Genomic DNA, 12600 nt, shown 5'->3' on the forward strand with positions numbered 1-12600 from the left:
AGTAAGTACACAAATAAGAAAAGTTAATGGCTTAAATTAATATACATAGCATTCACATATAATATTGGTCTCTAAGATTAGTAAGTTGGAAGAGAAGCTAAGCTTTCACATATAATGTTGATCTTTTTTGCAGGTGTTGCACTTTAATACACACACAAATGTGCCAGTAAAATTTTTAATAACGACGCAAATGTCTCATCTTCTGGGCTCGAAATACTTCTAAATGGTCATCCTCAAAGAGTTGAGTTTTAAATGAGAGTCAAACGCTTTGTGATTTAAGAAATTCATCGTACATTCTCGCACATAATTCATCTTGCATAAAAGGAAATCTGCTTTGAATGTAAAGCTTTTCAAACCATCATTCGCAATATTTTCCCGCGACCTGTTAGAAATAGGTTCGTTTCAGCAGTTGCCAGATAACTGGCGTCACCACGCTTGCGCAGCTACGATGACGCAGGAAGCCCATATGTTCGTACATTAAAAGATCTTACATTATGTCATAAAAGAAACAAGACATCAAAGGATACTTCAAGAGCGTCGGGATTTTGCGCACCATACTAAAGTGCATAATTCGGCTTAAAATGCACATCCGTATGTAAATTTTCTTGGAGTACCAGTACTCATGTTTGGTTCTTTATTATAGCTTAATGCCATACATGCACTTGAAATGCAGCGAACAGTTGAAACTAGCCAATAGTGTGAAATTAAACACTTCCTTTCAAATAAATTGACTGTCTCAGTAGAAAGGATTAATAAAAGCCAAATCTCTTTAGCAAACCAGCAAAAATAACTTCATTGTTCTGTAAGGCGATGAATGCTTGACTTTCAAAGGTGGAAATAAAATCTGAAACTATTAACATATTTTAGGCTGCCGTAATTATGCGAACGTATTTTAATTCATTTGATAGCTCCCGGCCACAAAAATCCGTTTTGTTATCATTTAACGTGAGAGCAATAAACGAAGAGGAAACAACAAAATCACTGAACGTAAACTCAGGTCACGTGGAGACGGCCCACCTCCCCACTGACTGCTTTGTGCATCAGCCCCGGATCTATGATATTTCCGAACGAGGACAATGTTAAGTAGTGGCGCCCAGCCACATCCCCGTAACCAAAAGCGGGAGGAGGTACTACTCATACACGACTCAACTGCACATGTGCAAGAGCCCACCTGCAACTACTCAAACGAATCTAATTTAAACAGTTGTCACATCACGCTCATCAGAGGCAATTTGCTGTTATAAAGCATTGCATAGTGTTCCTAAGGCCTTTGACACACTTAAATGTTGGCAGACGCTTGTATGAGCACTGTTTTGTTGTTGTATATGGTGCATTTCCTTTGCAACTTAAGTTTTATTTGCATTCCCCCCTCCCGTTCATGTTTTGTTTCTACAGTATCATTCTGCAGTAGCGGGATACAATAATATCCTTTGTTAGAGTATTGGTTCTTACCAGTCAAAATCACAAAAATTTAACTGAAAACTAAAACAATGAAAAATTCCCAGAATTCTAAACAATTCCCGGGTTTTTCCCGGTTTTCTCCCAGATGGAAAAATTCCTGGGTTTTTCCCGGGTCTTCCGGTTGTCCCGGGTCGTATACACCCTGTTGTAACACTGGATGCGACATGGGCCACGTTGTATGAGCCAAAACTGAAGCACCAATCCAACGAATGGCATCATTATGGGTTGATAGTTGATAGTGCGTCACAGCCCCAGTATGGTGAAAGTTATGGTGATTCTCATGTACGACTGTGATGGTGTTATCCTAACGCATTACGTTACTCCATGGCAGACCGTCAATGCACAGTATTACTGTTCATTTTTAGAGCATCACCTGCGACCAACTTTGTGAAAGAAGTGGCGACACTTTCTGCGCAACCCACCCATCATGTTGCACAACAATGCGCGGGCGCATACTGCGCAAGCTGTGGCTGCTCTGTTCAGCTGATGGGACTGGGAAGTAACGTACCATCCACCATACTCCCCGGACTTAAGTCCTTGTGACTTTGATTTGATTGTGAAGATGAAGGAACCACTTTGTGCCATTCGCTTCAGAACTGTTCCAGAGATTCGACAGGCAGTAGACTGCTCCATTCGCAACATCAACAGAACAGGCTCCGCTAATGGTATACTACGCCGTCCGCATTGCTGGTAACAGATTCTACACAACGCTGCTGACTACTTCGAAGAACAGTAACAGGTGCAAACATGTAACTCTTTTGTATCGGTTGTGAATAAATAGTTGCCACTATTTAAGTTCCAACCCTCGTATATGTTCCAAAATTCTATTGCAATTCGACATTAGTGATATGGGTCTATAATTTAGCAGATTGCTCTAATTTCCTTTCTTGAGTATTGGTGTGACCTCTGCAACTTTTCAGGCTTTAAGTATAAACCTTTCAATGAGTGAGTGGTTGTAAATGATTGCTAAGTATGAAGATATTGTGTAAGTGTACTCTGAAAGGAACCTAACTGGCATACAATTTGGACCAGAGACTTTGCCTTTATTAAGTGATTTAAGCTGTTTCGCAGCACTGAGGCTATCTACATTTAAGTTATTCACAGAGGCAGTTGTTCTTGATTCATATTCTGGAATATTTACTTCATCTTCTGTGTATAGTAAGCCTGCTTTAATTGCACTGTCATCAGTGACATTACAACTGCTATCTCCCAGTGATGGTACTACTTGTATCTTGTTCTTTGCATTTAACCCAAATCTTTTTGGATCATGGAGCTGGTAAAAGCATCTCAAATTGAAGTTCATGTCAAATTTCGAGCTTTGTAAAATTTTGTCAATCTTGGGGATTTTGAGTTCTTTTAAATTTGGCACAGTTTTTTTGTTGCTTCTGTCTTGTTTTATGTCTCTTATTAATTTTGTCTTTCCATAATGTGAAACTGATAAAAAACAACCATGGATGTAAATGGGTCATTGGCCATGATGTCATCTTTATACAGTCCTTGGCCCTCGAAGTTCAGTCAGCATGATAGCAGAGGATTGAACTATTTCCTTAGTTCTTCCACAGCTAGTTTGCAATTAGCTACTCGCCACAATGATAATGTAGACAGGCACAATGAAAAGATTATTATACATTGAGCTTTTGGCCAAAGTCTTCTTCAGAAAGAAAATGAAAAACACTCACACATTCACACAAACAAGCACACCTCATGCACACATGACGACTACCTCTGGTCGCACTGGCCAGAATGCAACTTTTACATTGAACGAAAGCAGCACTCTGGAATGGGGTGGGAAAGTGGAAGGGCTAGCATGTGGAGAGAGGAGCCAGCGCACTGGCAAAGAGTGACACAATGCGGCTGAGGGAACATGGACTGGGAGGAGGTTACAGGACAGAGGTGGTGGAACCAGTTGGGTGGAGGGTGTGCAGACAGTTGAGGCCAGGATGATTTCGGGAGCAGAGAATGTGTTGCAACTCCCATCTTATTCTCCTTACAACACATTCTCTGCTCCTGAAATCACCCCAGCCTCAACCTAGGGTAACCTACTATCTCCACAGTTTCCATCTCCTGTCCTATCACCTCATCTACATCTACATGATACTCCGCAATCCACCATAAGGTGCGCAGTGGGGTATACCCTGTGCCACTACTCGTCACTTCCCCTCCTGTTCCCCTTGCAAAATAGAGCGAGGGAAAAAAGACCATCTGTACACCTCTGTATGAGCCCTAATTTCTTGTATCTTTGAGGTCCTTACATGTGATGTAAGTTGGCGGGTGCTAAATTATTTGGCAGTCAGCTTCAAATGCCAGTTCTCTAAATTTTCTTAATAGTGTTTTCCTAAAAGAACACCGCCTTCCCTGCAGAGATACCCATTTGAGTTCCCAGAGCATCTCCATAAAACACTTATATTTTGTTCAAACCTACTGGTACCTACTGGTAACAAATCCAGCAGCCCTCCTCTCAATTGCTTCAATGTCTTCCTTCAATCCATCCTGGTACAGAGCCCAAACACTCAAGCAGTACTCAAGAATAGGTCACACCTGCGTCCTATTTGTGGTCTCCTTTACAGGTGAACCAATCCTAAAATTCTCCCAAAAAACCACAGTCAACCATTTGCCTTCCCTACCACAGTTTTAGCATTGACAGTTTTTAGACTTTCGGCATAAGAAGTCATCCCATTCTGCCAAAGGCCTTGTCAAACAGGGTGGAGGAGCAGACAGAGGTTCAGGGCACTTTCTTGTCCTAGGGGTGGGAAATTGGCGCTAAAGGCCAGGATCAGGTATAGACTCAGATCACAATATAGTAGTGTTGAAGAGTAGGCTGAAGTTTAAGACATTAGTCAGTAAGAATCAATACGCAAAGAAGTGGGATACGGAAGTACTAAGGAATGACAAGATACGGATGAAATTCTCTAAAGCTATAGATACAGCAATGAGGAATAGTTCAGTAAGCAGTACAGTTGAAGAGGAATGGACATCTCTGAAAAGAGCCAGCACAAAAGTTGGGAAGGAAAACATAGGTACAAAGAAGGTAACTGCGAAGAAACCATGGGTAACAGAAGAAATACTTCAATTCATCGATGAAAGGAGGAAGTACAAAAATGTTCCAGGAAACTCAGGAATACAGAAATACAAGTCGCTGAGGAATGAAATAAACAGGAAGTGCAGGGAAGCTAAGACGAAATGGCTGCAGGAAAAATGTGAAGACATCGAAAAAGAAATGATTGTCCCTTCTGTGACATTAAAAGCAAGGGTGATAACATTAAGAGTGCAATGGAAATTCCACTGTTAAATGCAGAGGAGAGAGCGGATAGGTGGAAATAATACACTGAAAGCCTATGATGGAGAAGATTTGTCTGACAAGATAGATGAAGAAACAAGAGTTGATCTAGAAGAGAGAGGAGATCCAGTATTAGAATCAGAAGTTAAGAGAGCTTTGGAGGACTTATCATTGGGGGAAGTGGCAACAAGACGACTATTCATGTCGGTGTGTAGAATGTATGAGTTTGGACAAATACAATCTGACTTTCGGAAAAGCATCATCCACACAATTCCGAAGACAGCAAGAGCTGACAAGTGCAAGAATTATCGCATAATCAACTTAATGGCTCATGCAGCTGAGTCGCTTACAAGAACAATATACAGAATAATGGAAAAGAAAATTGAGGATGCACTAGATGACAATCAGTTTGGATATAGGAAAGGTAAAGGTACGAGAGAGGCAATTCTGACATTGTGGTTAATAATGGAAGCAAGACAGAAGTAAAATCAAGACATTTTCGTAGGACTTGTCAGCCTGGAAAAAGTGTTCGACAATGTAAAATGGTGCAAAATGTTTCGAAATTCTGAAAAAAGTAGGGGTAAGCTATAGGGAAAGAAGGATCATATACAATATGTGCAACAGCCAAGAGAGAATAATAAGAGTGGATGACCAAGAACAAAGTGCTCATATTAAAAAGGCTGTAAGACAAGAACGCAGCCTTTTGCTCTTACTGTTCAATCTGTACATCGAGAAAGCAATGATGGAAATAAAAGAAGGGTTCAGGAGTGGAATTAAAATTCAAGGTGAAAGGATATCAACGATATGATTCGCTGATGACATTGCTATCTCGAGTGAAAGTAAAGAAGAATTACATAATCTGCTGAATGGAATGAACAATCTAATGAGTACAGAGGATGGATTGAGAGTAAATTGAAGGAAGGCAAAGGTAATGAGAAGTAGTAGAAATGACAACAGCGAGCAACTTAACATCAGGATTGATGGTCATGAAGTAGATGAAGTTAAGGAATTCTGCTGCCTAGGCAGTAAAATACCCTATGACGGATGGAGCAAGGACGACGTCAAAAGCAGACTAGCAATGGCAAAAAGGGCATTCCTGACCAAGACAAATCTACTAATATCAAATATCGGCCTTAATTTGAGAAAGAAATTTCTGATAATGTACATCTGGAGTACAGAATTGTATGGTAGTGAAACGTGGACTGGGAAAACCGGAACAGAAGAGAATCTAAGCATTTGAGATGTGGTGCTACAGACAAATGTTGAAAATTAGGTGAATTGATAAGGTAAGGAACGAGAAGGTTCTGGACAGAATCGGAGAGGAAAGGAATATGTGGAAAACACTGATAAGGAGAAGGGACAGGATGATAGGACATCTGTTAAGACATGAGGAAATGACTTCCATGGTACTAAAGGGAGCTGTAGAGGGCAAAAACTGTAGAGGAAGCCAGAGCTTGGAATACATCCAGCAAATAATTGAGGAAGTAGGTTGCAACTCTGAGATGAAAAGGTCAGCACAGGAGAGGAATTCATAGCGGGCCGCAACAATCCAGTCAGAAGACTCAGGGAAAAAACACCCAGATATTTCAATACTTAAACTGTGTCACACCAGACACTAGTAATACTGTATCTGAAAACTACAGCTCTGTTGTTCCTACTCATCTGCATTAAGTTCCATTTTTCCACATTTAGAGCCAGCTGCCATTCATCAAACCAACAGGAAATTTTGTCCAAGTCGTCTTGTATCTTCCTACAGCTATTCAACTTCGACACATTACCATACACCACAGCATCATCAGCAAACAACCGCAGACTGCTGCCCACCCTGTCTGCCAAATCATTAATGTATATAGTAAACAACAGCGGTCCTAACACACACATCCCCTCACCCTCACTGAGTGCAGCTCTCTGCCAACACACTCACCAGTCTTTTCCCCTTCATGCCCCACTCCTTTTCCATTTCCTCCCCCCCTCTCCTTCCCTACCCCCTCCAGCCACCTGATGCTGTGCCTGGCAGCCTTGTCCTGCCACCTAATCCCTGCCCACTCTGCCAGGCAGCACTGACTCCTCTCCTCCCATCCGTTTCCTGGTATCCCTCCTACTTCCCCTCCTCACTCTGGACTGCTGCTTCCAGTCAATGCAATAAGTATCACATTCTGGACAGAGCAGCTGGAAATGGCAGCCGTGTGTGTGAGGTGTGCTTGCTTGTGTCCATGTGTCTGTGTTTTTCGTTTCCTTTCTGCAGAAGGCTTTGACGGAAAGCTCAATGTGTAACAACAGTCTTTCTGTTGTGCCTGTCTGCTACTCACCGTAAAGCAGCTGCTGGTGACCTACTACAGCACTTCACCGCTGGGTCCAAGAGTCAAGGCCCACCTTCCAGCATCATCAGAAATGGGCTTGAGCTTGTCATATGAACTATGAAAGTTGAAGGGATTTCCTGAAGCTACATAAAAATACATTTTGCACAAGAAGTTGCTATTAAGGCAAAATTTTAATTTTGTTTCATATTTATAGGTATTGTAATTTCTTCCCTCACATCTTATGAGCTTATATTGATGACCCTTTCACCAGAATATAAAAACTCCCTCTACTGCTCACTCACAGTTTCTGACACCACTTTTGTACTTATAACCAGCTGGTGACACTTTCTTTCACATTATCCTGGAACTGTAATCAGCAAGGAATAACTAAAGTTGTAGAAATATGTGAAAACCACTAGCACCCTGATTACATCTATCTGCCTAAAGTCATAGTCATTACATTGTAATCAGCATTATTGGAAATGAGAATATCCATTTATGTAAGTCTGTTGTTTGTTTCAGACTGAACCATAAGTCCACAGAGTTAACAGTGACTTTCTGTTATCATGTTCCGCATTTAAAAAAAAAAAAAAAAAAAAAATCATACATAGCAACCATTCAGATTCTGTTCTTATTTTATCACATAATAAAGTAAAAAAGCTTGAAAGGCATCAAATTAGGCGACTTTCATATAAGCACTGATAACCTCACCATTGAGCGCCTGTAAGCCCCTTTCCTCCATTCATATATTAAAGAAAATATTATGAAAATAAATGATATATGAGAGTGAGAAATTAACTTACTTGTCATACACCTCAACTACAATTTCATAGTAATCCTCTACTATAACTGCCCAGTTGTGATGAGGTAAAATGTCTAGCTTGATGTAAGCAGGACTTGCTACGGTCAAACTTGCACTTGGTATCTTTATACCAGTCTCTTTCTCATTCACATTGCGGTCATGTAGCAACACTTTAGTCTTTCCTAGTTTTTTTCCTGTCACAATATTTGTCCTCTTATCTAATGAAGCGATGCTATGATCCTCCATCTCCAAATAATACTGCTGTGAATTTATTATTTCTTCAAGTTTACCATGCTGAATCTACGGAAAAAATGCAGTTATTCTATGTTTACTCCATTTTTGCAATGTGCAATAATGCTTCATAAAACTAAAAATATGTTCTTTATCAAGAGAGCATTCACCTATCAACCTACACACAGAAGATCATTGAATCTCTATGGAAACAACTGAACACAATACAAAAGACAAGCAAAGCTATAAACTAGATTTGCAATTATATTCATCAGCAGAGATCACCTATAATGCTATGTACACCATAACAACAAATTTCACACAATGAATAATCTGTTGTCCTTAAAGTATGTTGTAATAGTATATAACATATCTAACAAATGTATGCAATAATTTGGTACTACATAAGACCTGTGACGTGGCTCTTACTACAGATTTTTTACTCATCATGTAAACAAGACTCATCTTGAATGGTATTACAAACGTTTATAATAGTTACTAGCAAACCTGACAATGCTTCGCAACTGCAAAATGTGTAAGGGACTTGTATAGAGGTCATAATCTCCTCATCCCCTCTCCCTTTGTCCATCTCCTCCAGTCCATCTCCTCCAGTCCATCTCCTCCTGTCCATCTCCCCCCCCCCCCCCTTTGTCATTCTCCATATCCTCCCCCCTTCCCTCAAACATTATCCATTTCTTCCTCCCTCCCACAAAAAACAAGCCTTTCTACATCTCCTCTACACCCCTCTCTATCTATCTTCTCCTTCACCCTCTCTCCATCTATTTTCTCCCCTCCCCCTCTCTGTCCATATCACTCTCCCCCTTTCTCGCCAATATTCTACCTTGTTTATTGTTATTTAAAGCAAGATCTCAACTGGGAAATGAAGTCACTTTAAATGAAAGGATGAATCAGTTCAGATCATTAATATAAGGGATACAGGAGAGACCCCCCCCCCCCCCTTCTGCTGTAACTTCGAGGGTAGTAACTTCAATTACAGTGTTTCTTTGTTTAATTTGTGAACAGTTAGAACTGCAAAGTTTCGGATGATTCACATTCTATAGCGGTATTATTATTATGAGTCAAAAAGTAACAAATAAAATATGCCTCTTTCCTCTTAACTGACTGACGAAAAAAAAAAAACCAGAACATTGATGTGTATATAATTTTGTTTAAAATTATATACAAGGAGAAAGAATGTATGTGCAAGAACCAATTCGTATAATGGTCTAAATGACCTGCTATCCAAGTTAAAACTGACAGTGAGAAAGAAAGTGAAACTGCACATTTTCACATCACAGAAATTTCTTTTTGCAGTCAGTTTTAACAGAAAGTCTACACACTGTTGTTTAAGAAAATATATATAGCCTAGCCTATGTCCATCTGAATGTTAGTAGAGTATCGTGTAACAATTTGATGTAAAACAAAGAAAAACTTTCTGAGATTTTTAGTAACAACGTTTCCCCTTTATGTATTACATACATATTTGTATACCACATATAATGAAAAAAAGTATGGTCTTTGACCATCTGAAAGTTTATTAGAGTATTGTGAAAAATTTGAAGTAAATTGGTCTAATACTCCTCAAAATTTTTGGTAACAACATTGTCTTTATACAGTGAGTGTGTGTCTACCTACATAATTTAAAAACATATACAGCCTGTATCTGTCCAAATGTTTATTAGAGCATCACGTGAAAAAGTGAAGTAAATTGATCGAGAACTTTTCAAGATTTTTGGTAATGATGTTAAACAACAACTTATTTTTATAACAATATTGTGAAAGGATAGTTGCTACTCACCATATAGTGGAGATGCTGAGTTACAGACAGGCACAACAAAAAGACTGTCAGAAAATGAGCTTTCGGCCAACGAGGTCTTCTTCAAAAATAATCACACACACACACACACACACACACACACACACACACACACACACAGACCTTAGTCACTGGCTGCTGGGGCCAGACTGTGAACAGCAGCATGTAAGCATGTATGGGTGATGCAGCTGGGTGGTGGGGATAAGGAGGAGGCTGGGGTGGGGAGTGAGAGGGAAAGCAGGGTAGGGGTGGGGGACGGGAAAGTGCTGCTTGTGGGAGCAAACAGGGACGATGTGGAGGGAGGGTAGGGCAACTAGGTGCAGTTGGATGGTTAGACAGAGGGCAGAGGGGGGAGGGGGGGAGGGTCGTAACCGTAAAGGAGAGAAGTAAAAAGACTGAAGCTGTGTTGGTGGAATACAGGGCTGTGTAGCAATGGAATGGGAACAGCAGTACATAGCCCTACATTCCAACAACGCACCCTCAGTCCTTTTACTTCTCTCTTCCTTTTCCGCAACCCACCCTCCCTTGACCTCCGTCTAACGTCCCTGCATATAGCTGTGGGGGTGGGGGGGGGGGGGGGGTCTATTTTCGACAAAGACCTTGTCAGCTCATTTTCTGACAGTCTTTTTGTTGTGCCTATTTGAGACTCAGCACCTCTGCTGTATGGTGAACAGCAACTATCTTTTTCATAATATTGTTACATTCCATCCTGGCTTTTTCACTGTTTAACTCATTTTTATATATTTATATAGATATATGTTTTATATAATACATATAGTTTAGATAAGAAGAGAACAGAACCTTTTGAAATTTGGTGCTACAGAAGAATGCTGAAGATTAGATGGGTAGACCACATAACTAATGAGGAGGTATTGAATAGAATTGGGGAGAAGAGAAATCTGTGGTACAACTTGACTAGAAGAAGGGATCGGTTAGTAGGACATATTCTGAGGTATCAATGGATCACCAATTTAGTATTGGAGGGCAGCGTGGAGGGTAAATATCATAGAGGGAGACCAAGGTTGCAGTAGGTACTGGGAGATGATGAAGCTTGCACAGGATAGATTAGCATGGAGAGCTGCATCAAACCAGTCTCTGGACTGAAGACCACAACAACAACAACAACAACAATACATATATTTAAAAATATGTGGCCTATGTCTGCCCAAATGTTTATTGGAGTATCATGTAAAAATCTGAAGTCCATCAACCAAGAACTTACCGAGATTTTTCTTAAAAATCTTTCCCCTTTATATAAAATGTTAGCCTATGTCCATCCAAACATCTATTAGGGAATTGTGTAAAAATTTCAAGTAAATTGGTCATGAGCTATTTGAGACGTTTGTTAAAAATGTTGAACAAAATTTCATTTTTATGTGTTTTCATACACCACACATATTTAAAAATAAGTCATCTATGTCATCCGAATGTATATTAGGGTACTGTAAAAATTTGAAGTAAATGGGTCAGGAACATTTCGAATTTTTTTCTAACTACGTTTCCCTTTTATGTAGTATATATTTATAGACCATATATATTAAAAATATGCAGCATTTGTCTGCCTGAATATTTATTAGAGTATCATGAAAAGTCCAAAATCTGAAATAATTCAGTCAAGAACTTTTGGAGAATTTTGTTAACAATGCTCCTCTTTTAGATGGTGTGTGTGTGTGTGTGTGTGTGTGTGTGTGTGTGTGTGTGTGTGTGTGTGTGTGTGTGTCCATTGTGCATTTGTTAGAGTATCGCGTAAAAATTTTTGGCAATTTCATCAAGAACTTTCTGAGATTTTTGTCAGCAACCTTTTGCATTTTTTTAGTTTGTATATACTTATAAACCACATACATTTTAAAAATGCATAGCCTATATCTGTCCAAACATTTATTAGAGTATCCTGTAAAAATCTGAAGTTAATTGGTCAAGAACTTTTCAAGACTTTTGGTAACAACTTGTAGCTGTCCATTTTTCACAGTGCAACTCACACCATGCATGTTATTCAATAGATTCCATACCTTTGTTTCATTACCTCTGAATTAATGGTAGTGGTCAAGACACATATTGTTGATTTTCTCACATTCAAAAAGAACAGTACGACAAACTGCCACAAAAATGCCAAGCACAGCGCAAACATTAGAGAAGATGAATAAAAAACATTACATGTGCCACAAAAATAGTCCTACAGCAATTTGTTTACATATTATCTAATAGAAAAAGTACTTTGACATTTCTTCAAGGAAAACATGAAACAACAGATAATATTCCATTCCACACTCCTGAGACAGTACATGAAGTTAAGCAATATGCACACATTTGGTGCAGGTGCTGCATCTGCAGGTAATATAAGTAATATCATATGCCTCTTTAAGAAGAGTATGTTTGCCACCTTCTGCAATTTTCTGTTAAGTTTAAAATTGCGTTTTTTGACAGATACTGGGAATGACAAACTCGATTTCTCTAAGACTCCCCACACAGCTAGCAAGTAGAATGTTATAGTGATATCACTCACCTTATTTATAATCACATTATCATACTCATTTCTGAAAAGCCAGTTCATCACTAGTATCATAAAAAGGTGATGTTTGCAAGTGATCAGCATTTGTGTTAAATTCATTTCCATACTTGAAACTTCATTTCAACAGTGTTGGTATAAAATGACACACAACGAGCCATGAATAAAAATCATGGAATAGGTGCAACATTGTTATTCACATGATGC

At 39.4% G+C, this 12600-nt stretch overlaps 1 protein-coding gene across 1 annotated transcript in view; it reads right to left on the minus strand.

Moving 5' to 3' along the window:
- LOC126483815 (nuclear pore membrane glycoprotein 210) overlaps positions 1-12600 on the minus strand; it is a 260572-nt gene that overhangs the window by 163459 nt on the left and 84513 nt on the right. Inside the window, exon 5 of the mRNA XM_050107008.1 lies at positions 7842-8140. Coding sequence (XP_049962965.1) covers positions 7842-8140 — 299 coding nt within the window. The remainder of the gene's footprint in view (positions 1-7841; positions 8141-12600) is intronic.

Source organism: Schistocerca serialis, chromosome 6, assembly GCF_023864345.2.
Source record: "Schistocerca serialis cubense isolate TAMUIC-IGC-003099 chromosome 6, iqSchSeri2.2, whole genome shotgun sequence".
Classification (NCBI taxonomy): domain Eukaryota; kingdom Metazoa; phylum Arthropoda; class Insecta; order Orthoptera; family Acrididae; genus Schistocerca; species Schistocerca serialis.